Source organism: Pseudophryne corroboree, chromosome 2 (assembly GCF_028390025.1).
Source record: "Pseudophryne corroboree isolate aPseCor3 chromosome 2, aPseCor3.hap2, whole genome shotgun sequence".
NCBI lineage: Eukaryota > Metazoa > Chordata > Amphibia > Anura > Myobatrachidae > Pseudophryne > Pseudophryne corroboree.
The window spans coordinates 413126509-413152865 of record NC_086445.1 but is presented as its reverse complement, the minus strand read 5'-3'; the positions used below and the strand labels follow the sequence as shown (position 1 = coordinate 413152865).

The window sequence follows — 26357 nt, the reverse complement described above, 5'->3', positions numbered from 1 at the left end:
TGCTACTAGCTCGGTTTTGACCTCGCGGACGGCAGAGGTCAGATCCTTAGAAAGTTCAGACTTGAAGGCGGAGAGGATCTGGCAGAGGGATCTTACGGTTAGGGGGGCATCTGACTCGCAGTCTACTCCCGACATTGAGAGGGCAGAGGTTAGGACACTAGATTCCGTGGGTTCTAGTATGGCTGAGGGAGAGGAGAGATTTTGTAGAGGGGAGATTTGGAGGGACTTTCGAGGGGGGTAGGAGACTTTAGGGGGTATTATCTCCTTACTTTTTTTAGGAGCCATTTCTCGTCGGCAGCAACGCACCTTAGAAGGCACAGAGAGACGTGTTTCGGAGGAGGGTCCAGTCAGTTGATAGTAATAGAACAGAAGAACTCAGTCACATTGATGAAATGTACGTGTTATTCAGATAAACATGAGTGGCGGCATGCAGGATGGAGATTGCTCACATTATGGAGGTCTTGCAGATATAGGGCATCGAGACCTTAGGGCAGGAGGGAATGATTATAGGAACGGGTCCAGGCAGGGCGGGATGTTATCCAGAACTGTTATTCTAGATGTTCAGAGAGTCCCGTCCCGAGAACTGTGCGGTCAGGGGAGCTTGGTGTTCTCTGGCCACTGACCCTGTGGAGTCCTGGGCGGGCTGAGTGTTGGGTGCAGGATTTGGTGTTCTCAGTACGCAGCCACTAAAACTTCGCCTCCGACCCTTCTCTGAGATATGTGTTGGTTACGTGAAAAAATAGGTTTAACCCAGTGTTGGGGTATGAGAAAATGTTGAGGTGGTGTCTGTGAGGCCTCACAGGTTGGAACGGTCAGAGGGGGAGAGGGGGAGGATAGCTGAGAAATGCCCTCTTTTTGCGGGTGTCGCCCGTCGGTGGACACCTCACTAGGTTGTTTCGGCTCCCGGGGCCTTGCAGGGCCACTGGATGCACAGGCCCTGTTGTAGTTATGTGGCTGGTGAGTACAGCAGTGCCCGGAGGGTGCGGACGGGGTCAGGCGCTGGGGGTCATGTGGCGGTTCGTCGACCGCTATGGCGTCTCCGTGTTGTGCGGGCCTCCGAGGCCCGGTCACCTTGGTCAAACGGGAGGCAAGGAGGGAGGCAGGCAGGATCAGCAGGGAAGGAGCGGGGTGTGCTGTGTGGCCCCTCTCACCTCTGGTCTGGAAGATGGCCGCCTGCGGTAGTCAGGCACGTCAGTCAGGCACCCGGGGGGCACAGCGTCGGCGGGGGGATCAGGCTGCGGTCCCGCTGTAGGTCCGGCCGGAGGATGGATCCAGGCTGATGCAGAGCGCCGGTGAGCCCAGGGGGAGAGGTATGCCGTCCCGCACTTCGTCCGGGCCTTCGGGTGGGTCCGGAGCTCGAAGCTGGGCGAGCTCCAAACTCGAGGCCCAGGCTTTTATTAGCGGAGTAGGCCGCGGGCAGAAAAATAGCGCAGCGGCTTCCAAATTGCGCCCCCCTACTCAGGGTGAGACCCACAGCCGTGGGGTAGGTGTTTTAGGGGGATCTAGAAAGAAGTTACCCTTAATGATAGGGTTTCTTTGCCTGTTTGTGCAGGAGCTCAGCAGTTGCCAGACTTCTCTCCTCAGCGTCCAGGCCACGCCCCTGCTAAGTACAAACTTTTAACAAGCTCTCACAGCTTGAGTCAATTCCATCATAATATATAACGAGACGTGAGTGGCTGGTATAAACATCGGTTCAAAAGCCATATGTGCCAACAACAGAGGTGTCACAAATATCTGTAAACATAGAACCTGCTGCTTAGATGCAGCCACAGGGATACATGGCTGTTCCGGGTGATAAGTCACTGCAGTAGTAACACGTCCCTGTGCTGTATATTATTTTTTTTAATCGCATTGTTCGTGTATTCCATTTCCACAAATTTCATACTCTTATTTCAACCTGTTGGTGTTCTTAAATATCCTTTTTTTTTCTTCTCCGTCTTTCCTTGTAATGTGCTGGTTAGTAATCTATATCTGCAAGGGCATGTTGGCTTGCATATCAGGCTTCAAAAAAAAAAAAAAAGGATTGTAGATATTTTAATCCATTTAGGCACATCACTTTAATAAATGACTTTATGAAAAAAAATAATCCTTCACGGTTTGATCTGCAGATCAAACATTATTTTATTTTTTTGCTTTGTCCAAATCACTATAACGACCCCCTTCTTTTCAAGACCTTATTAACTATTGCTAGTTATTACAAGGTGTTGTAGAGCCTGCTGAGATATGCTGAGCTGGCATTTCATTTTATATGGTTCACACAACAAGCCCTTCCCTCAATCCTAGTTTAACCCACCTTCGAGTCCCAAAGCTAACAATTAAATGGCCTTTGAAAATGGCAGAGCGGCTTAGGAAAAGAACTCTCACTGGAGTCTAACCTTTTCTTAAGCTGCAAGATTGTGTTTGGAATTAATGATAACTTTCTGAGCTCAAAGTGTGCAGGTGGAAACGGCAGTCCTTTTCAGACCAGAAGTGAAATAGCTGCAGCCTGCTTGCGTTGTGCATATAAAGTACCAGAGAAAATCTGCCCTTTGTGCTATCAACCTCTAGACTCTTAAATTTCGGTGGCACTTGAAGAAGCCCATTTTCCTCGCCATACTAGATACCGGCCGCCTACTTCTTGGAGGACGTGTAATTGTTTTTTTTTATGTGGCATAAGTTTCAGTCTCGGCTCAGTCTATACAGAATAATTTTCGACAGTTTAAATTCTTCACTTGTCAATTAGCACAGCAGGAGTTTTGCCAAGGGACATGCTTTGGAATTTGCTACATTAGACTTTGGATTTCCATCTGGCTATTAAGTGAGTTTTCTATTATTTTATTATTTTTTCCTATTTAAGGTTGAGAGGCTATTGTCAAGGCTCGCATGAACCTATCACATATTTTAATTTCCCACTGGGTGTAATACCCTAGTACAAATACTACTAGCTATAGCTTAGTACATGTGTGAGATTACTTCAGACATATTCCCAGGGTGTTTCAGAGCAAGAAAGAAGCTGTTTTGTGAACCCTTGTGTCCGTGTTCTTGCTAGGGATTCTTTTCTAGTGCACTCGGAGGTATTGCGAGTTGATGTTGGATTTGGCATTATGTTTTTAAAAATATGACTGCAAATATAAAAAATGTAGGCTTTAAAAAAAATACCTTATATACTCGAGTATAAGTCGACCCGAATGTAAGCCGAGGCACCTAATTTTACCACAAAAACCTGGGAAAACTTATTGACTCGAGTATAAGCCTAGGGTGGGAAATGCAGCTCTAGCCGTACACAGCCCTCATACTGCCAGCTATGCCCCTGCAGTGCCAGCTATGCCCCTGCAGTGCCAAATATGCTCCCCCCCCACCCGTGCCAAATATGCTCCCCCCCCACCCGTGCCAAATATGCTCCCCCAGTGCCAAGTACAACTTACCCTACCCGCTCCCCCGCTGTTTTGTGAAGGAGGGACACGGAGGGCACTGCGCGCGCCTCTCCTGTGTCCCTTCTGCTTCGCCAATCAGCGCTCACGAACGGGTACTTCATTTAATAGTCCCGCCGCTGCCGCTGGAGACGCAGGAGGGACACAGGAGAGGAGCGTGCTTTGCCCTCCGTGTCCCTGCTTCCTAGGCACTGACTCAAGTATAAGCCGAGGGGGCTTTTTCAGCATAAAAAAAAGTGCTGAAAAAGTTGGCTTATACTCGAGTATATACGGTACTAAGGTTTTTCTACCACTATCTGGTATTGCTTATGCTTCTTTGTGCTGCAGTTTTTCCTGCCTTTCTATGTTCCTCTTAAAGCCCTACAGCCCCTGCCAAAAACTGAGGGGTGTTGGAGGTCTGCATACTGGAGGACCAGTCGTAAGCTGCAGTCAGTCAGTGTTCCTCCCTCCCTCCCACTCTCCCTGCCTCTTCTTTCCTTCCAATTCTAATACCCCTTTCAGGCTGCCAGCAATAACCCAGGTTATTGCACATGAGCGCGCAGCATTCAGGGTTGCTGTGCGGTCTGAAAGGGCCATTTGAACTTATCTGAGTCGAGCAACCCGGTATTTCAACTCTAGTAGCAAGCAGGGTTGAACACGTGTTCAACCCGGCTCGCGGTGCGGTGTGTAGGGGTAAGCTGGGTCAGTGCGACCTGGGACCCGTTTACTGCATAGAGAAGAGGCAGTGTTTCCAAGTGCCACCTCCACACACATCGGCGGAGGTGACACCAACCCGATATATTGCCGTGTTGGGTTGCCTGTCTGAAAGGGGTCTCGCCGAGTTGCACCTGGGAAGGAGCCGTGTACAAATACCAGGTGCTACTCAGGGGTATAAGTTGCTTATCTTAACTGATTTGATGGTTATGTATTACAGAACCAGAAGAGCCAGGATGTGTGCATTTAGTAGCCTCCTGGATTCTGACTTGGTGGAGGAGCAGCCTAGTACAAGCTAGTTATTGTGCAGGTTACACAAGTTACAAGTTGATACCAGATGTAATGTAGCTTCCATGCACATCCAGATGCTATATATGTACCTCGTTTTCTTTTCCCTGCTGATTTTTTCCAGTTTCCAGAATTGCTGGTAAGAAAATATTATACCAAGAAGTATGTATGGTACTACGTACCATTCGAAAAGGAACACTGCTATTAAAATGAAAATGTATTTGTATAGTGCCAGCATATTCAGAGTCACTTTAGAATTGGGAGCACACTGTTAAATTTCACAAGACTGCTTATTTGTATAAAGAAAGAAGGCCTCTTATTTCAATGGGCATGAGGGCAATATAAGAACAGGAAATAGGAAAACTAAATAATTGCATGGAACTAATTTTTATGCAGTTGTTCGCTGGTGTGATTTTCAGACTGTTTAGCCGGGATCCGTTCAGGATCCTGGCTGTCAAAATACTGACCACTGGAACCTGACACAGCTAAGAATACTGGCACTGGAATGCTGTTCGCTCCACTCCCAGCATGCAGGTAAGCCGTGGTGGTGGTGGGGGGGATGTTAGGTTTAGGCTGCGAGAATGGGTGGTGGGGGTTAGGTTCAGGCTGCGAGAATGGGTGGTTGAGGTTAGGTTTATGTTGCGGGGTAGTTGGGGTTAGGCTGCGGGAATGGGGGGGAGTGTTAGGTTTAGGCTGCGGGAGTGGAGGATTAGGGTTAGGGGGTATTTGGGAGAGGTAAGTATACTTATATTCCCTCTGTCGTGATTCCGCAGACGGTATTCTGACCGCCGGCATCCAGACCGCTGGCATAATGAAACCAACCCGTTTAGCTCTAGACTAAGATTGTCATCTATTTGGCCTGTTAACTGTTTAATTATTTTGCTTCATTTATCTGTTATTGCATTCTGTTATAAAAAATAATACATAAATAAAAACATGAGCTAAAGAATAATTGTGCTATTTCCATCTGTTCTATTTCTGTAGGTTAATAAACCGCATATACAGTATTTTGTAGGTGTTTCTCTCTCCTCAACAGAAATCAGCTATTCAATTTTAGTGTTTTAATTTGATTAAATTGTCATTTTAAAACTATAATTAAGCATTTTGCTTGCAGCCTGTTTGCTGAGCCAGTTGTGCTTTTTGATACATCCATCTGTAACTTGTTGCAGTACATCATAAAAATGATTATATAGCTTGTTGGTTTTTTTTTTTTCAATGTGCACAAGGCAAAAATAAGCATTTGTTTACAAGCCAGTGATGTTGTAGAGCAGGTCTGCCCAACTTGTAGTTTCACAATAGATGGAAACCCACAAGTCCCAGCATGCCCTGCTATTTGCTAAAACTGTGTCAGGTAATGCTGGCATGTGTAGTTCCACAACAGCTGGAGAGCCACAGCTTGGCCTGCTGTAGAGAGACACATTTTGTTGGTTGTTACAAATATGCAATTAATTCACTATGGGCTAATGACTGAGGGATGTGTAAGTGATGTGACTAGTTCCTAGTGAATTGTGTTATTCTGGGCACTGTGAGACTGACAGACATTTTATCTGTCGTACACTATAAGACGTTGTGGCTATATACCCATGAGATATGTCACAGTATATGGCCATGATATCTGCATTCCTTTCCTGGGGAGGAGACCTTTCCCTGTTCCTCTCATGTGAGGAAGCAGTGAAAATGTCGGCCAGAAGTACATACACTGCCAGATGCTGCCAACCAATTATCTGATCTCTTGGACATGGTGGACTATTTCAGCATATGACAGATCAATAATAACTGTTCGATTGTGCCAATGCACTGATCAGTTATCGGCTTAATTAGCTGATAATCGACTGATCAGGCCGATAATTAAGCAATACATATCCAGCTTGAGTGTGAATATTGCTTCAGTATGTCTGTATCCACTGTTTGTAGGTTACCAATATACAGTATCTTTACCTGGCAATGAAGAGATTTGAACGAGCCGGATGTAATGCAGTTTTTTTTTTTTCTTTAAGCGACAATCGTTTACAAGGCAAAACCAACCTGTTTTTACCTTGTAAATGATTGCCGCTTTAAAAAAAAAAGTGCGAGTTTAGCCAGAATCTCGGAGCCCCGGCCGTCTCGCACCACATTACATCCGGCCCAACATCTAAGAATAGAACACTACTTTTTTAGTAGTTGCAATGTTACTTTTGGATGTAGTATAGTACAATTTTGAATGAAACCTTACAGGGATGCTTTTTCTTTTTTTTTTTTTTTAAGTGATACATTTCATTCTTTACACTTTGCATAGCAAGTCTTTTACAAAAGGTTTGTTTGGTTATACCTTACGCAAGTGCTTTTAAAGTAAATTAAAGGGATTTAGAATAGGATTAAAATTCAGTCAGCGGTAGAATGTGATCTCTTCATTCTATTTTTCTTTCTCTGATGAATTGATTTATGGAAATAAGTATAGGAAGTGAGTTTATCTGCAGATGTATTACGTATTAGTAGTATAGTGTAGTAGTTTTAAATTTTACAATTTAAAACAGAATTATTTATATCTGTAAACTCTCGCTCCCCTCTCACTCTGTATGATTGCTTCTGGTGTTTATTCTGCGCCAACTTTATCTGAGGAGGCTTGTAAAGGGGATCCATTCAGAATGAGAAATGGTTCCTAAGTTACACACACACATTAAAGAGGTCCCTGCTGTATACGTACCCTGTTGTTCCAAGTGTAGAGTCTTGCATTCTTCCAGCTGAACTGTTCTGTCGCTACAGTGGGAGCATAAAGTTACCATGTATGCACCATTCTCTCTCGGCATCTAGGGCCTACCTTGTAATGAACAGTTCTGTGCAGTATTCTGTTCTCCTCTTACCACTACTCCCTTTTTGAAGCTTTCCATTTCTGATAATGAACAGTTCTCAGGAATGGGGTATTCCTAACTACTTGGCTTTCATGGCCAGTAAGAGAAAAATGCTGTGTGTAACTTTTACATCTGTCCAGATCCACAGTTGTAGTAGGTACAATTAATTCCAGTGAATTCCAACCAAATCTTAATATTCATCTGTATTAAAAAAAAAAACAAAAAAAAAAAACGAACGGTGGAACAAATGATTTGCGTTTTTGGTTTTTTTTTTTTTGTAACAAAGTTTGTTAGTGTATTTGGCTCATAATATGCTAAAAACTGCTTAATGACCGAGGGTTTTTATTTATTTTTTTATTTCATGGCCAGACTAACATTGTTTTGAAGATGCATTGATTTAAGTACCGTATATACTCGAGTATAAGTCGACCCGAATATAAGCCGAGGCACCTAATTCTACCACAAAAACCTGGGAAAATGTATTGACTCGAGTATAAGCCTAGGGTGGGAAATGCAGCTCTAGCCATACACAGCCCTCAGTGCCAGATATGCCCTCATACTGCCAGTTATGCCCCCACAGTGCCTGATGTGCCAGATATGCCCTCATGCTGCCAAATATGCCCCACAGTGCCAGATATGCCCTCATGCTGCCAAATATGCCCCACAGTGCCAGATGTGCCAGATATGCCCTCATGCTGCCTGATATGCCCCTCATGCTGCCACATATGCCCCACAGTGCCAGATGTGCCAGATATGCCCTCTTGCTGCCAGATATGCCCTCTTGCTGCCAGATATGCCCTCTTGCTGCCAGATATGGCCCTCTTGCTGCCAGATATGGCCCTCATGCTGCCAGATATGGCCCTCTTGCTGCCAGATATGGCCCTCTTGCTGCCAGATATGGCCCTCATGCTGCCAGATATGGCCCTCATGCTGCCAGATATGGCCCTCATGCTGCCAGATATGGCCCTCATGCTGCCACATTTGCCCCTCATGCTGCCACATTTGCCCCTCATGCTGCCACATTTGCCCCTCATGCTGCCACATTTGCTCCTCATGCTGCCACATATGCCCCCTCCCCAAGTGCCAAATATGCTCCCCCAGTGCCTGTTACTTACCCCTCCGTCGATCCCGCGCTGTCTTCTGAAGGAGGGACACGGAGCGCACAGCGCGCGCCTCTCCTGTGTCCCTCCTGCATCTCCGGCGACCGCGGCGGGTCTATTAAAGGAAGTGCCGGTTCGTGATCAGAGGTCACGAACGGGTACTTCCTTTACTAGACCTGCCGGAGATGCAGGAGGGACACAGGAGAGGCGCGCGCTGTGCGCTCCGTGTCCCTCCTTCACACTGCACTGCCACTGACTCGAGTATAAGCCGAGGTGGCTTTTTCAGCACAAAAAAAAGTGCTGAAAAAGTCGGCTTGTACTCGAGTATATACGGTATATCGTTTTAGTTTTTAGTCTATGCAAGCAAGTTTTATGTTTTTCATGACAAACAGGTTAATTTGTTGATCTATTTTCAGGAAAACGGGATAAAATAAGAAACTACAAAGGCTGCTGTTTGTTTTTCATGTTTTTTATTTGGGGAGGTGGCTATATTTAGCCTTGTCCCTTGTATGCAGTAGGTTTTAATTGTAATATTGCTAGGTAACATTAGATACATTTCTTATAGAGAGAAAGCATGCACAAATTAACTTTAGGTTGTAGATTTACTAAAGTTTCTAAAACAGACAAGTGGTGGTATTGCCCATAACAACCAATCAGATTCTGTCTATCATTTTCTGGAATGCAGTACTGAAATGATAGCTAAAATCTGGTTGCTATGGATAACACTATTACTTTTAGGGGGAATTCTTTTAGCCATGGCAATTTACAGAGCGGTAATTAATGTCTTTGGGTTTTATTTATCAACTGGTGGTGAGCTTAACCTCCATCGAAACTGGTTGTAGTCACTCAGAAACTGCACACCATAAATGTGCGTTCAGTTGCAAAAAATATGTATGCTCCGCCTATCTAAAATCTGCATACGCCCACAACATGCCTCTGCTCGTAGTTTTTGTGAGTCCAGCCCTTTAGTACGCCCCCTACATGCCTAGTTTTCATAGTGCATATGCAGTTTTTGCTGTCTCAGTTGTTTTTTCTGTCTCAGATTTTACGTATTTTGTGCGATCTTTGCAGTTTTGCGTTCCTTGTTGAATTAGCCCCTATAGCCATTATTTTGCACGATTTGATTATAAAATAATCTGATTATGCCAAGATAAAAAATAAAGGTATTTCATTCCTGCAGTAGATAGTAGTGCATGTTAATAATTCCGAATTTGTGAATATCTTGTGTGACGATGCAAAAACAGATTATTAAGCATGGTGTTTCTGTTTTCTTTGTATGTGAGTGTTGTCTATTGCTTTAATATTGTTGTCCAGGCGTGTTATTCACTACAACCACCAAATGTAAGATCGCCTGTAATAATCCAACTAATTTTGCTATTGATTTTCAACCCCTGTTTTGCTATTTGATTCCCTCAGTATCCAGGGAACTGTACAATATTTTGGCACTGCTGGCATTTTTCTGTGTATGTGCCATTTATTCACGGCACCTCATATGGTAGTCTGCAAAAGGAAATCTTATTGCTGTGGGGAGATTTTTCTCAGACTGCTCCTGCTATTGCAATGGTATGTTGAGTGTAATCTAGAACAGTGGTTACATGTCAGATGTAGTTGTCATTGGAAAATTCAAATAGGGCAAAACTGAAATATAATGGAAACACTGCTCTTTAGGCTAATCTTGCTATTTCCCTATATTATGCACTTACAAAATTGTTTCTTTAATTATGCGTCTAAAGAAAGATCTATTTATCCAGAAAGGTCCCATTTACTGAGATTTACTGATGGGGAGAAAATTATTTGCAACTAACATTGGGGCAAATGTATTAAGCTTGGAGGAGTGATAAAGCAGTGATAAGTGCACGGTGATAATGCACCAGCCAGTCAGCTCCGAACTGTCAATTTTTAAATTCGTAATGATTGGCAGGTGCATTATCACCTTGCGCTTATCACTGCTTTATCACTACTCCAGGTTAATACATCTGCCCCATCGTGTGATTTGGTCTGGTTGAGAAGTTATGAAAGAGTTAAGATGAAGTGTTGGGTGACTCTTACACCACAATTTCCATGGACAGTGGCAAATTTTAAACACTTTGCCCTTGAGACGACCCAATTTTTCAATATTGACCAACCTCGCAGGACAATTTATTATTGTACATATTTGATTAAATTCTTATCTTACTGTTCTTATTATGTTTATTTAAATACTTAAGTAGGTGTGTTTTTAAAATGCAAAAGTATGTTCTCAAAATCAGTAAAGAGTACCTTATGGGTTTGTTTGTAGTAATCTGAGGTCTGCTGAGACCTGTAGCATGAGTGATTTGCTTCAATGCACCTGGATTAACAAAGTGTCCTTTTGAGTGCCATATAAATGTTCATGAGTACACAGGTGGGAGGATTTCTTATTTTAGTTGAAACGCTTTGGTAAAACGAGTACCAAATTTGTCTTTGAATCAAGCTCACTTAATTGATTGAGTCTTCTTCACAGATAGTTTACAGTAGTTTATATTCAGATCTAAACAAATATTAATGAGAATTCAGTCTGTCCATTAACTTGAAAGTAAAAGTCTTTAAATTCTTAATGCTGTCACTAGTTTGCAATGATTTTTTTAGTCTACAGTCTGAAGAATATTGTGTCAGCCCACAGAATGTGATCCGCTAAAGTGTAGGTAGAGTCATTGGAATGCTTAGAGTGAGATACGGTTCATGTGTTCCATATACAGCATATATGTGTTATGGTTGTTTACATGGCTTTAGACATATAGGGACTGGGGAAATATTGGAGTTGTAGGGGCAGACAGACAGCAGAGGGAGAGGCAGATTATTTTCAATCTAGTATTACATATCTATATCTATCTCATATGGCTAACACTGCTCCTCACCTCTGTGGTACCGATGGCGGCCACTGAAGTACACCCAACGGAGCTCTGTTTGGGACATATACACGCACCTATGTACACTGGACCCCCCACCATATACTGCCCCTATGTATACTGCACCCCCATCATCTTCCATAGTCTGCACTCCCCACATACACATTGTACCCCCTCCATATACTGCTCCCGCCACATACCGCATACTCCTCACCCCCTCATCCATATACTATGCTGCAACCCCAGGTTACTTGCCATGCCAGGACTTGGCAACAAGCAGCAGTAAAATGGAAATGGATGCAGGAACCACCAGGCAGTCCTGCAGCGCTCAGTGTAGGCATCGGCGACGTGTGTCCACTTACCAGCAGGAAGAAAAGGTGAATCTGTTCGGCAGGCCTCCTCTACCTCCAGACTGGCCGGGAGATGTGCAGGGACTTGTGAGCTTACATATGCCAGTCCTGGTGTATATAGTACAGCATCATTATAGCCTTCCCATTTCAGATACACAGCTTCTATCAGTGTGCTGGACACACACACACCTGCTCAGCATGACGGAGCTCCGGCTCCCGGCATTAAGAGTTCTAGAAACCCTGCAAGTCCTGTGTGAGTAGCGCACCCCCCCCTCATAATCCAGCCCTGGTGTCCGCCATTTTGACGAGCTCTTAACTAGTTTAATAATAAATGGGTTAATTATTACTTACACCATAATTGTAAAACCATTCTGACATGTTTTGACAAAGTGATTTTTATATCATGAGTATTTTTTATTTTTTTTGTTTCTCTAATTTATCCCATCAGCTTAATTTTTTCAAAGGTTATAATAATAACATTTTACCAAATACAGCCTAACATTTAGTGAAACATTTCTACACTTTTAGGCCAAAAAATACACGATCATGACTAAGGTTTTTGTGAACCCGGTGCTAGCGAAGTCTGCGCGGGCGACTGGAGGACTACACGAATACCACCACTGACCTGGTTTTGGAAGTGTTGTGGACTCGGGGTCTCTTCCGGTGACTGGGAAGAGGAACCGCGGCAGAGATGGCCGAATCCAGGTTCTCCTCATGCAGGATGAGGTCGGCAGACAGGAAGCACGTGTGGGCGCTGAAGGTCTCCTGAAAGACAGAACTGGAAAGGCGCTGATGAATCAGTGAAGAATAACAGGTACAACTGTGCTAAAGGGCACGGGGTGCTTGGGGACACTGAGGTGCTTGGAGACACTGAGGTGCTTGGAGACACTGAGGTGCTTGGAGACACTGAGGTGCTTGGAGACACTGAGGTGCTTGGAGACACTGAGGTACTTGGAGACACTGAGGTACGTAGAGGCACTGAGGTGCGTAGAGGCACTGAGGTGCGTAGAGGCACTGAGGTGCGTGAAGACACTGGGGTGCGTAGAGACACTGGAGTGCGTAGAGACACTGGGGTGCTGAGGCACGGAGGCACGGAGGTGCTGGAAGCACGGAGGTACTGAGGCACGGAGGTGCTGAGGCACGGAGGCACGGAGGTGCTGAGGCACGGAGATGCTGAGTCACGGAGATGCTGGAAGCACGGAGGCACGGAGGTGCTGGAAGCACGGAGGCACGGAGGTGCTGGAAGCACGGAGGCACGGAGGTGCTGGAAGCACGGAGGTACTGAGGCACGGAGGTGCTGAGGCACGGAGATGCTGAGTCACGGAGGTGCTGGAAGCACGGAGGCACGGAGGTGCTGGAAGCACGGAGGTACTGAGGCACGGAGGTCCTGAGGCACGGAGGTACGGAGGTCCTGAGGTACTGAGGTGCTGAGGCACGGAGATGCTGAGGCACGGAGATGCTGAGTCACGGAGCTGCTGGAAGCACGGAGGCACGGAGGTACTGAGGCACAGAGGTGCTGAGTCACGGAGATGCTGGAAGCACGGAGGCACGGAGGTGTTGGAAGCACGGAAGTACTGAGCTCTGGAGATCCCAACTACAACAGTAGTAAAACTGAAACACGACAGCTGTGGTTTTCAGTGGAGAACATGGAATTCAGTACTGTGCCTTTAAGACGAAACATTGCAGCTGTGCCTTTACATTGAGACTCAGGGAAATGGTGAAATCAAATGGCAACACACAAGTAACCATACAGGAACAAGGGAACAGAGTTTCCACAGGAACTTAGGTACAATGGTTACCTTAAGGGAGCTCAGCATAAAGACTCTCACAAGGCTGTATGTGACACGAGGAACTGGCCCAGATTCCAACTCAGCCTCCTGATTTATACTTCCTGGTCCTTGATGATTGGTGGGCAGGATTAGGTGATGTCACTGTCATGTGACTACTCTAGCCAAGGCTGTGATGTAGAATGAGGCCTAGCAGGCCAAGAGAACACTGAAGCCTGGACTTCTGCAAAACACAGGATGCTTGCTTTTAGATTACTGAATTCAGCCTCACACAGGAGATCACCACAGGTGGAGCTGATTACCTCTCAGGCAGAGAACTCAGGAAACTCAGTGCTGACAAGCTGTTTAACTCCGTGAGTGAAAAGACACAGGATCCAGGACAGAAAGCAGGGGTAAGTCACCAAATATGAGAATTACAGTCAGGATTGTGACAGTATCCCCCTCTTCAAGGGTGGACTCCGGACACCCATCTTGAATCTTAGAGGAACTTGATGAATAACTTCTAAATAGCTTCTAAAAAGTGGAAACCAGAGGGTCCAGAAACAAAACTTAAGCTGGATTCTTTAGAAGTCTTCCTGATCATCTTCAGAACAGGTAGACCATCCATCATAGACAAGACTGGAATTTCCTTCATCCGAAAGGACTGAGGAATAAACTGTAGAAGGTTCCTCTCCTCGTTTTGTAGTGCGAGAAGATTGTGCTTTCGAAGCTAGCACTCCACTGAGGCTTAGATTAAATCTTGTTCTATAACGAGGACTTTTCATACAGAGACCTGTAGAGCTTTTTGGTGATTCTGGAACCTCTTCATGCGTGGAAGCATAACAGGAAGGAACAGCACCTCCCAGGAAAGGAGTAGCATCATAAACTGGATCAAATTCAGAGTCTGAGTCCAAGTCTAACGGAAAATACGAATCTCCGTTAGATACACAGTTTGAAAATGACCTAGAAGTGCACTGTAACTTTAAATTATTTGGCGGAGAACTTAGTATTGAGCTAGGAGAGACTCCTACATGACCAACCTGAATGGTCGGATTCTTACGGAAGGAGATACTTGGACTATCTTTGGCAGGACTGCACAAACTTACTTTTGTATCAGACTGTTGTAGTTTGAATGAAGACGAACTGAGATTCTTTTTGGAGCATGATCTTTTAACTAAGTCAGATTCCGAGGACTTTGGAGTAAATTCTTCAAAGACTGCATTACTAAAAGTCTGTAAATCATGGAACACAGGATCATTCCTCTCAAAAAGCCTGTTGGCCCACTCCAAAGCTCTTCCTCTGAATGCCAGGAATAAATATCGAGTAACGCAACGTTGGAAGGAGTTACTGCACCTGAAGGATCAGACTCCATCAGAGAGAGAAATTGTTCAACCAGAGCGGCATATTGCAATAAATCTCCATCAAAGTAAATAGGAGGTAAACCATCAGACGAAAGGTTAGAGGCTGAAACTGGAGAAAGCTTTGGCTGGACGAATAGGACTGGATTGGATTTGAGAACACTTGAATTGGCTGGAGCCAACGAAGACTGACCAGGCTGGTCCTGGAGTATCGCTGGACCGGCTGGAACCGGGACGGGCTGAGCCCCTTCTTCACGGGGCTGGGCTGAGGCAAGAGCCCCCTCTTCACGGGGCTGGGCTGAGGCAAGAGCCCCCACTTCAAGGGGCTGGGCTGAGGCAAGAGACCTCTCTTCACGGGGCTGGTCTGCGCTCTGAAGGCTCTCTGGCTGGGCAGCGCTCTGAAGGCTCTCTGGCTGGGCAGCGCTCTGAAGGCTCTCTGGCTGGGCAGCGCTCTGAAGGCTCTCTGGCTGGGCAGCGCTCTGAAGGCTCTCTGGCTGGGCAGCGCTCTGAAGACCCTCTGGCTGGGCAGCACTCTGTAGACCCTCTGGCTCTGGACCCTCGGATCCCCTTCCTGGGGCTGTACCCTCGGAACCCCCTCCTGGGGCTGGACCCTCTGAAGAACCCCCTCCTGGGGCTGTGCCCTCTGAAGAACCCCCTCCTGGGGCTGGACGCTCTGAACCCCTCACTGGGGCTGGACGCTCTGAACCCCTCACTGGGGCTGGACGCTCTGAACCCCTCACTGGGGCTGGACGCTCTGAAGAACCCCTTCTTGGGGCTGGACACTCTGAAGAACCCCTTCTTGGGGCTGGACACTCTGAAGACGCCCCCCCTGGGGCTGAAGACACGGACGCCCCCCCTGGGGCTGGACACTCTGAAGACGCCCCTCCTGGGGCTAGACACTTTGAAGACGCCCCTCCTGGGGCTGGACACTTTGAAGACGCCCCTCCTGGGGCTAGACACTCTGAAGACGCCCCTCCTGGGGCTAGACGCTCTGAACCCCTCACTGGGGCTGGACGCTCTGAACCCCTCACTGGGGCTGGACGCTCTGAAGAACCCCTTCTTGGGGCTGGACACTCTGAAGAACCCCTTCTTGGGGCTGGACACTCTGAAGACGCCCCCCCTGGGGCTGAAGACACGGACGCCCCCCCTGGGGCTGGACACTCTGAAGACGCCCCTCCTGGGGCTAGACACTTTGAAGACGCCCCTCCTGGGGCTGGACACTTTGAAGACGCCCCTCCTGGGGCTAGACACTCTGAAGACGCCCCTCCTGGGGCTAGACACTCTGAAGACGCCCCTCCTGGGGCTAGACACTCTGAAGACACCCCTCCTGGGGCTGGACACTTTGAAGACGCCCCTCCTGGGGCTGGACACTCTGAAGACGCCCCTCCTGGGGCTGGACACTCTGAAGACGCCCCCCCTGGGGCTGGACACTCTGAAGACGCCCCTCCTGGGGCTGAAGACACGGACGCCCCCCCTGGGGCTGGACACTCTGACTCCTCTGTGACTCTAAATGGCTTGAATATTCTTCTCTGGACACCCAACTTGGGATAAGGTCTTTTAATCACCGGACCCCAGTCATAAATTTGAGTCTCTTTCCGAGTAGCCATCTTGATACCCCCGTCAGCAGTAGCAGGATCGGCTACTGTGGATGACTTGTAGACATGAGCACTGTGATACTGCGATTTGTCACCATTCCCTGGCTTGCGAAGAATGCAGTCTTTAACAAAATGACCGGAATTTCCACAGTAAAGACAGAGGTGTAGCTCCCTACGCCGCTGACGTTCAGCTTCAGAGAGCTTGGGCCGTGGATAGCTCTGATGAACAACTTTTCCTTGCACAGAGGAAGAGACTCTATTAACTGGTTGGGACAAAACAGGATCAACAACGTTGGTAGTATTCCTGAGGAGATCAGGCATTACAGAGAGAATACTAGGCAAAAGTTCTTGTAACTGTAATAACATCTGGTAGAATATCTGCAGTTGGTCAGGAGTCTTAGAGCAGAAGGTCAGAGAATCTCTGGAGAAAGAATTCCGCTGCAGACACTGTGCCAATTGATGCTGAGTCGACTCCAGACCTTCCAAGCGTCCTGCAATATTGCTTAGGAGGTCCTGCGTCAGACAAACACTTTCGGCCGGGTCCATGGGGCCAGTTCCTACTATCATGACTAAGGTTTTTGTGAACCCGGTGCTAGCGAAGTCTGCGCGGGCGACTGGAGGACTACACGAATACCACCACTGACCTGGTTTTGGAAGTGTTGTGGACTCGGGGTCTCTTCCGGTGACTGGGAAGAGGAACCGCGGCAGAGATGGCCGAATCCAGGTTCTCCTCATGCAGGATGAGGTCGGCAGACAGGAAGCACGTGTGGGCGCTGAAGGTCTCCTGAAAGACAGAACTGGAAAGGCGCTGATGAATCAGTGAAGAATAACAGGTACAACTGTGCTAAAGGGCACGGGGTGCTTGGGGACACTGAGGTGCTTGGAGACACTGAGGTGCTTGGAGACACTGAGGTGCTTGGAGACACTGAGGTGCTTGGAGACACTGAGGTGCTTGGAGACACTGAGGTACTTGGAGACACTGAGGTACTTGGAGACACTGAGGTACGTAGAGGCACTGAGGTGCGTAGAGGCACTGAGGTGCGTAGAGGCACTGAGGTGCGTGAAGACACTGGGGTGCGTAGAGACACTGGAGTGCGTAGAGACACTGGGGTGCTGAGGCACGGAGGCACGGAGGTGCTGGAAGCACGGAGGTACTGAGGCACGGAGGTGCTGAGGCACGGAGGTGCTGAGGCACGGAGATGCTGAGTCACGGAGATGCTGGAAGCACGGAGGCACGGAGGTGCTGGAAGCACGGAGGCACGGAGGTGCTGGAAGCACGGAGATGCTGAGTCACGGAGGTGCTGGAAGCACGGAGGCACGGAGGTGCTGGAAGCACGGAGGTCCTGAGGCACGGAGGTCCCGAGGCACGGAGGTCCCGAGGCACGGAGGTCCCGAGGCACGGAGGTACTGAGGTGCTGAGGCACGGAGATGCTGAGTCACGGAGCTGCTGGAAGCACGGAGGCACGGAGGTGCTGGAAGCACGGAGGTACTGAGGCACAGAGGTGCTGAGTCACGGAGATGCTGGAAGCACGGAGGCACGGAGGTGTTGGAAGCACGGAAGTACTGAGCTCTGGAGATCCCAACTACAACAGTAGTAAAACTGAAACACGACAGCTGTGGTTTTCAGTGGAGAACATGGAATTCAGTACTGTGCCTTTAAGACGAAACATTGCAGCTGTGCCTTTACATTGAGACTCAGGGAAATGGTGAAATCAAATGGCAACACACAAGTAACCATACAGGAACAAGGGAACAGAGTTTCCACAGGAACTTAGGTACAATGGTTACCTTAAGGGAGCTCAGCATAAAGACTCTCACAAGGCTGTATGTGACACGAGGAACTGGCCCAGATTCCAACTCAGCCTCCTGATTTATACTTCCTGGTCCTTGATGATTGGTGGGCAGGATTAGGTGATGTCACTGTCATGTGACTACTCTAGCCAAGGCTGTGATGTAGAATGAGGCCTAGCAGGCCAAGAGAACACTGAAGCCTGGACTTCTGCAAAACACAGGATGCTTGCTTTTAGATTACTGAATTCAGCCTCACACAGGAGATCACCACAGGTGGAGCTGATTACCTCTCAGGCAGAGAACTCAGGAAACTCAGTGCTGACAAGCTGTTTAACTCCGTGAGTGAAAAGACACAGGATCCAGGACAGAAAGCAGGGGTAAGTCACCAAATATGAGAATTACAGTCAGGATTGTGACATACACATGAATGTAGAAACAGAAGAGCTATTAAGCTTTAATAAAGCTTTAGCTTCTGTGGGAAATAAATGTTTTACCAAGTGATTTCATCTTGCAATGGGGCTTATATTCATTATTTTTTATAGCAAAAATTACTTCTAGAAATTTCTCTGTAGTTTTATATATTTTAAGCTGTCTAAAAGTTTCTGTATTGTTGTGGCATTGTTTGTTTTAAATAAAACCATTTATGCCATCTTAAAATGCGACTTGTGTATAACTTATTACATACACACACATCTTGCATTGGTGGTGCTGTAAGTTGCATGTATCCCATACTTGAGCATGGTGATGCAGGTCAGGTGCGTTCACATGTGAAATCTCAGTAGGGGAATCAAGATACAAATCTTTCATGCCCCTGAGATGCATCAGATTTTGACTTGCATATACAATTTAATCGTCCTAACTTTAGGTGTGCTTATTTTAAATGAGTTGATAACAGCTGCACCTATGTACCATACGTATCTGAATACTAGAATTAAATTAGCACTAAGGTATGTACAATGTCAAAGTACCGCTACGAGAATGTGACCGCATTTTGACAATGCAATGACAATTTTTACCTCAACAAACTCTTATGGTAAATTTCGTTCCTTACAGTGACATGTTTTGCAGCTGAAAAATAATCATTTTAATAAGTATTACATATGTATATAATTAAGACTAATTTATACATATTTTTGATTACAATATGGCAATTTATATGTACAAATTGTGCAATGACTGCAGGAATACAAAAAATGAATCCACATTCTAACAATGATATTGGGATTTCGGGGCTTGGGTGCCGGCAGTCAAAATACAGACAGCGGCATCCCAGCACTCAAACTCTAATTTGGTAAGTTAACTTCCCATAACCTCCCTAACCCTCCTTTCCTGCAGCCTAACCCTACCCCCACCCTCATCCTAAATCTAACCCTCCCTCCCCCGCAGACTAACCCTATCCCCTGGGGTGCCTATCACAGAAAATGGACTTAAAGCTGTTCAATACTCACACATTTTAACATAAGGACATGTTTTGTTTGTGTAAAGAAATTCTTTATTTGTTAATTTCACAGGCATTAGTGGATGGGGATATCCCAAGTTGATGATAATAATGTTTTTATTTAATTTTTTCCCTTGTAGTCATGAAACACAAACAACCTGCTGGGATCATCCCAAAATGACAGAGCTATATCAGTCTCTAGGTAAGCAACAATCTCTTGTATGTTAGTTTAACAATATTTTTTAATTTACTTACTTTAGAATGCCATCTGCAGGTTGTACATATACTGTACCTATCAACCTTTCACGTTTTCTGCACAGTTTTTGGTGCAGTATCTTAGGCTTAATTAAATGGTTAGCTAAACATTTGTCATTATTTTATTGGGTTCAAGCTGTTGCAATTAAAAGAAAGAAAAATAGTTTGATTCCTTTGCGCAAGGTCTGCATATGTATAACTTTGGAAATTTCCAGCAGTATATGATGCACACGTTTCAGCAGTTACAAGTCATTCTCAGAGCTTTGTATCCAGGTGACAACGATCCTATATGCACGTGTTCAATGTAGCAACAAAAGATGTATGGTGTAGTGCTACAATGTGCCATTATCCTCCTACTGTACATTCATGATCTGACTAGGGTGTCTTCACAATAAGTTTCCCTTGTTTTAGGGCTTGTTGATGCATGGTCTTAGCAGACAGAGCCTTGCTATTTTAACAAAGAACTATAGACTTTATTGATTGTGGTGCACTTGCAGACACTAGCAGCTGTCTTACATGTTTGAGCAGGACTGTGCTACAAATGAAATTATTGTGTAGGCAAACACAATTTCATAATACCTATTTGAGAGTGCAAAGTCGCCAAACCTGCTATGGAAAAATTATTTGTGCGGGGAAAAAAATGATTGGGGGTAGGCTTCATGTAGTACTATCTAAGCCATCCAGGTGCCTTTTTATTGTATATACAGTATATCTCGCCCTCCTTTCCAGGAAAAAATGAATGATCGGAACTCATATTATTTTACAGATGTAAGGTAATTATTAGTGGTGGTCATAATTCTGGTCTACCTGACAACCAATTTACTAACCTAGTGGGTGATCTTCTTAATATTCGTTTCCAATCAATTTGTTTTTGTTTTTTATTGCGCAATAATTAAATATACTTGAATCTAAAAAGGGGTACATAGAGTGTACAGACATCATTTTAATTAGAATAATTTTCAAATGAAGCTAAATTGTGAAAAATCCACACACACATACTTTATTCTCACAAGATTTGTTCATTTTTATAAAAGACAAATACTCTTTGACTCATTTTTCAAGAAATGTCACAGTCCCACGTGACTCAGAGTTTCAGCTGCTTTTTCGCCTGCAGTTTATATTCCACTTCAGGAGCATCTCTTGTGGCAGGTCAGCAATAGACTGCTAGCATCGTACAGTTCCATTTGCTTTGATATCTCTTCTCCATTGCCGAGTATCGTGATGGAATCTCTTGTCATGCTCATCACTTACTGCACAACAATTGTCCGTAAAATAATTTAACTTATCTTCAAGGACATTCCACAGTTGAAGTCCAGAATGCCTACCTTACTTTTTGACAAATAAACATCTTTGATAAGATCACTTAATTCTTTTTGTGTTATCTTGTATGGCTTTGTAGAAGGAAAATCAGGAATAAAATCAGGATGTTGACGTGGAATGCTCAAGTGATTAGTCTCTGCAGTCATCAGTTCCTTCATCAGATTCTAGAGTATGTTGCATTTGTGGTTCAGGAATGATAAGTCCTCCTTCACGGGGTACCGAACAAAGTATATATCAGGTTACCTTACAGTCTGCTTTTTCTTGGTAATCCCCTACTGTAGAGGTTAAACCATACATATATAAAAAATGTGTGAATGATTAGTAAGCAGTGATCTGTCACTCCATATCATTATCACAGCAGAAAAAATTAAGTGACTTTTGTGATTTAATAAGCTGTGGAGATGAAAAGCACAGGTATTGCTGCAAATATGTAAAGATCAGCTCCAGTACTTGGTCTCCGAGCTTGAAAACAAATGAAGTTCTATGCTTCTCTTATTGTTGGAGCAATGTACTGCTTCTGTCCATGCAACCGCAAACATAACAAAAAATATCTGCAGTATTTACATACTGTCACGGCATGCTAAACGTCATGCTTTAGCTGTACAGAAAATGTCACGTGCAGCCCTGACAGTTGCTTTCTCTGCGCTAATTTGAATACGGTGTCGGGGTGTAGCTCCCTGGTTAAGTGCCTGGAGCTGTTCAGTTGACTGCATTGCGCCTGGCGTCTTTACTACAATTAATGTCCGAGGCTTAGTCGTGCTAAACGGCATCTCCCGATTTAATAAGCCTGTGACTAGTACTAAGGCACTAGTTAATGCAGATTTCTGCCTGCACCCTCAGGAGGGCATAAGTAGAAACCTGCTAGTCGCTGGCTTGCAGCAGAAGCTCTTGAGTAGGTCTGGACACTTAATCCGGGAGCTACATCCTTGCGATGCTAATTGAATTACTGCCTCTGACTGGCGAGTGCAAAACATCAAAACAGGAAATAGTGTTACTCGGCAGGACATGGCTGCAGTGCTACCACACAAACTCTGCCTCTATTACATGCTTGAAGAGATATATGTGGTATCATAAAAACAAGCTAATAATCCATTTTAAATCTTTCTTATTTAGAATATTAAAATTAGTAAAACTTGTGGCTGTTCAATGTTGACTAGTGTTAAATTGCATAACTGTTTATGAACTAGGAGAATTGTGTGCTCTTTTCTTTCGGCAGCCGACGGGATTTTAACAGCATCTGTTCAGCAGCTAGCAGTGGGTCAGATACCACCCTCCTGTGTTGCTCATAGACAATTTCTGTAATGACCTATCAGAGACTAGGAAGAGAATATTGGGCCTCTTTGCTGCACTGTGCAAACAGCGCTAATCTCATACCGGGAAAACCTTGTAAGTAAGGGCTATTTTAGAGATCATTTCAAATTATTGGCTTGTAACTTCAGTTTCTGCTAGAAAGGCCTACAGTGCTATACGTTTCTGATTTCCAGCTTTAGGTTTGTAGCCATGTATTTAAATGAGACACTTCATTGCCATGGGTAATATCACTGCTATGCGGTATGTATTGAATACAGTCGTGAAATAAAAGAGGAATGATCAAAGGCGACAAAAAAACCAGAGTGTCAAAATAAAGAAACTGAATAATAATCATAAAAACATGAATAAATAAAAATAGTTGTTACAATACGGTAAGTATTCCGGAATACTTACCGTATTGTAACAACTATTTTTATTTATTCATGTTTTTATGACCGCGGCGAGATCGAAAACACATGGATTCCGCTCATCTATGGGGTATATGCAATTGCGGTCGAATTCCCGAAATTGTCGAAAAACTGGACTTTTTCGCCAAAAAAAAAAAATCGACAATGCTTCAGTACTTTCCGTCAAAAAATTCGACTTTTTGAAATTCGACATTTGTCAAATTCGACTTTTCTGCAATGGTACAGTTGCGGCAATTCGACAGTAAATTCGTCATTTTCAATCCGCCACACTTTGGTGGGTGAATCTAATAAACAAAATTTAAAACATGTTTTTTTTGGTGTTTTTTTTTTATTGGTAATAGCATATCTATTTATATTAGAAGGGATTAGGTACTTGGTTTGTCTTTTTGGGAGGCACAAGTATTATTTATATATTTTTAAAAAAATATATATATATTTTTTTTAATAGATGGAATGGTAAAATCCCGGAAAAAAATGGCGTGGGGTCCCCCCTCCAAAGCATAACCAGCCTCGGGCTCTTCGAGCCGGTCCTGGTTCTAAAAATCCGGGGGGAAAATGGACAGGGGATCCCCCGTATTTTTAAAACCAGCACCGGGCTCTGCGCCTGGTGCTGGTGCAAAAAATACTGGGGACAAAAAGAGTAGGGGTCCCCCGTATTTTTTACACCAGCATCGGGCTCCACTAGCTGGACAGATAATGCCACAGCCGGGGGTCACTTTTATACAGCGCCCTGCGGCCGTGGCATTAAATATCCAACTAATCGCCCCTGGCCGGGGTACCCTGGGGGAGTGGGGACCCCTTCAATCAAGGGGTCCCCCCCCAGCCACCCAAGGGCCAGGGGTGAAGCCCGAGGCTGTCCCCCCCATCCAAGGGCTGCGGATGGGGGGCTGATAGCCTTGAGAAAATGACAAGAATATTGTTTTTTCCTGTAGTACTACAAGTCCCAGCAAGCCTCCCCCGCAAGCTGCTACTTGGAGAACCACAAGTACCAGCATGCGGGAGAAAAACGGGCCCGCTGGTACCTGTAGTACTACTGGAAAAAAAATACCCAAATAAAAACAGGAGACACACACCTTGAGAGTAAAACTTTATTGCACACCTGCCGACACACACATACTTACCTATGTTGACCCGCCGACTGCCACGTCTCCTGATCCGACGATCCGGGGTACCTGTGAATCAAATTATACTCACCTCAATCCAGTGTCCAGATATAAATCCTCGTACTTGGCAAAACAAATAAACGCACACCCACCCCAGCGGACTGAAAGGGGTGCCATGTTTTCACATGGAACCCCTTTCCCCGTATGCAGAGACCCCCCCCCGTGACTGCTGTCACAGAAAGGTCTCTTAAGCCAATCAGCGAGCGCAACGTCCTGGCACTCTGCTGATTGGCTGCACGTCTGAGCTGTCAGACAGCGCCTCGCAAAGCCTCTCCATTATACTCAATGGTGGGAACTTTGCGTTGCGCTGTCTGAGGTCACACGCGCATACAGTCAATCAGGTGAGTGCAACGAAGTAGCGCTTCCTGATTGGCTGAAGGGACCTCGGTAACAGGAGTCACGTGGGGTCCCGGCATTCGGGGAAAGGGGTCCCATGTGAAAACATGGGACCCCTTTCAGTCCGCTGGTCCGGGTGTGCGTTTATTTGTTTTGCCAAGTACGAGGATTTATATCTGGACACTGGATTGAGGGGAGTATAATTTGATTCACAGGTACCCCGGATCGTCGGATCAGGAGACGTGGCAGTCGGCGGGTCAACATAGGTAAGTATGTGTGTGTCGGCAGGTGTGCAATAAAGTTTTACTCTCAAGGTGTGTGTCTCCTGCTTTTATTTGGGTATTTTTTTTCCAGTAGTACTGCAGGTACCAGCGGGCCCGTTTTTCTCCCGCATGCTGGTACTTGTGGTTCTCCAAGTACCAGCTTGCGGGGAGGCTTGCTGGGACTTGTAGTACTACAGGAAAAAACAATATTCTTGTCATTTTCTCAAGGCTATCAGCCCCCCATCCGCAGCCCTTGGATGGGGGGGACAGCCTCGGGCTTCACCCCTGGCCCTTGGGTAGCTGGGGGGGGACCCCTTGATTGAAGGGGTCCCCACTCTCCCAGGGTACCCCGGCCAGGGGTGACTAGTTGGATATTTAATGCCACGGCCGCAGGGCGCTGTATAAAAGTGACCCCCGGCTGTGGCATTATCTGTCCAGCTAGTGGAGCCCGATGCTGGTGTAAAAAATACGGGGGACCCCTACTCTTTTTGTCCCCCGTATTTTTTGCACCAGCACCAGGCGCAGAGCCCGGTGCTGGTTTTAAAAATACGGGGGATCCTCTGTCCATTTTCCCCCCGGATTTTTAGAACCAGGACCGTCTCGAAGAGCCCGAGGCTGGTTATGCTTTGGAGGGCGGACCCCACGCCATTTTTTCCCGTGTTTTTTCCCGTTTTTACCCTATTTTAAAAAAACGGAACAAAATCCGTCAAATCGGCCATTTTTCGTCAGCGGGACTGTCGAATCCGTTTTTTATTGCATATGGTCAATTTCGGCACCCACTTGCCGAAATTAGACTGTCGAATTGTGTCGAATTGAAAAACGGCCGAAAAATTGTCGCGATTCGCCGCTAATTGCATATACCCCTATGTGTTTTTCGACTTGTAATTTTCGACAGGGCAGAAGAACGGCAAATTGAATATTGAAGTGTCGTAAAGTTCGGATTATCAGCGGAAAGTGCCATCTTTCCGCCCTGTCGGAACTTCCGATCATAACTGAATACTCCCCTAAGATGGAAAACTCATAAGATTGTGACCAGCAGCCCAAGTCAAAAGCTGGCAAATCTTGGTTGCATATTTTATGAAACACGTTGGGGTCTATTTACTAAGCCTTGGAGAGAGATAAAGTGGACAGAGAAAATACCTGCCATCAACTCCTAAATGTCATGTTACCGGCTGTGTTAGAAAAATTACAGAGCTGGTTGGCTTGTATTGTATCTATCTGTTTGTTTTTTTCTATATTCATAGCTTACAATATAAATGGGGAAGAATCTGTTGTTAACTCCTAGAGAATGCTTTATAAATATACAGATCATGTGAACTTGGGCCAAGAAGCAGAGCAATTCAGATCTAATACTCATGTAAGTCTTGTTAGAAGTGTCGTTCTACATGATTGAGGTAATTCTCAGCAGATTCAGTCTGGACGTGTAGAAAATAGCTTTTCCCATTTTTACCACCAGATAGTAAATCTTGGGGAATTAAAAATGTTGGTGTATCTTGTGTGCTTGCAGTAGAATGGGTGTAGATAAGGTAAAAAAGATTAAAGTGCTGTTCCCGTAATGATGAATCTGACCGCTCTCTGGTGGCAAGCCAAGCCAAGATTTATTTGCAGTTTAATAGACATGGTAGCATTGTTCCAAGCTAAATGACAAAGCCATGTCAGTAGTGTATTCATGTGTCCAATGACTGGGGTAATAAGTGAACACTTGCGATACAAAGTTGCATAGGTATTTCAATACATTTTTAATAGATAACAATTTATTTGTAACGTCTTTTGCTGTCAGTTAATCTTAATGCTTGTTGTACATGTAGTTATGTGTGT

The 26357-nt window shown here is 45.5% G+C and overlaps 1 protein-coding gene across 13 annotated transcripts in view; it reads left to right on the top strand.

The window, feature by feature from the left end:
* Positions 1-26357, top strand: part of DMD (dystrophin) — a 3641189-nt gene that overhangs the window by 3295613 nt on the left and 319219 nt on the right. For all 13 annotated transcript variants that reach the window (XR_010221499.1, XM_063953479.1, XM_063953476.1 and 10 more), the window contains one exon: positions 19625-19686. Coding sequence is in view for 12 of the 13 variants with exons in the window: in XM_063953479.1 (XP_063809549.1) it covers positions 19625-19686 (62 nt within the window). In the remaining variant the exon portion in view is untranslated. The remainder of the gene's footprint in view (positions 1-19624; positions 19687-26357) is intronic.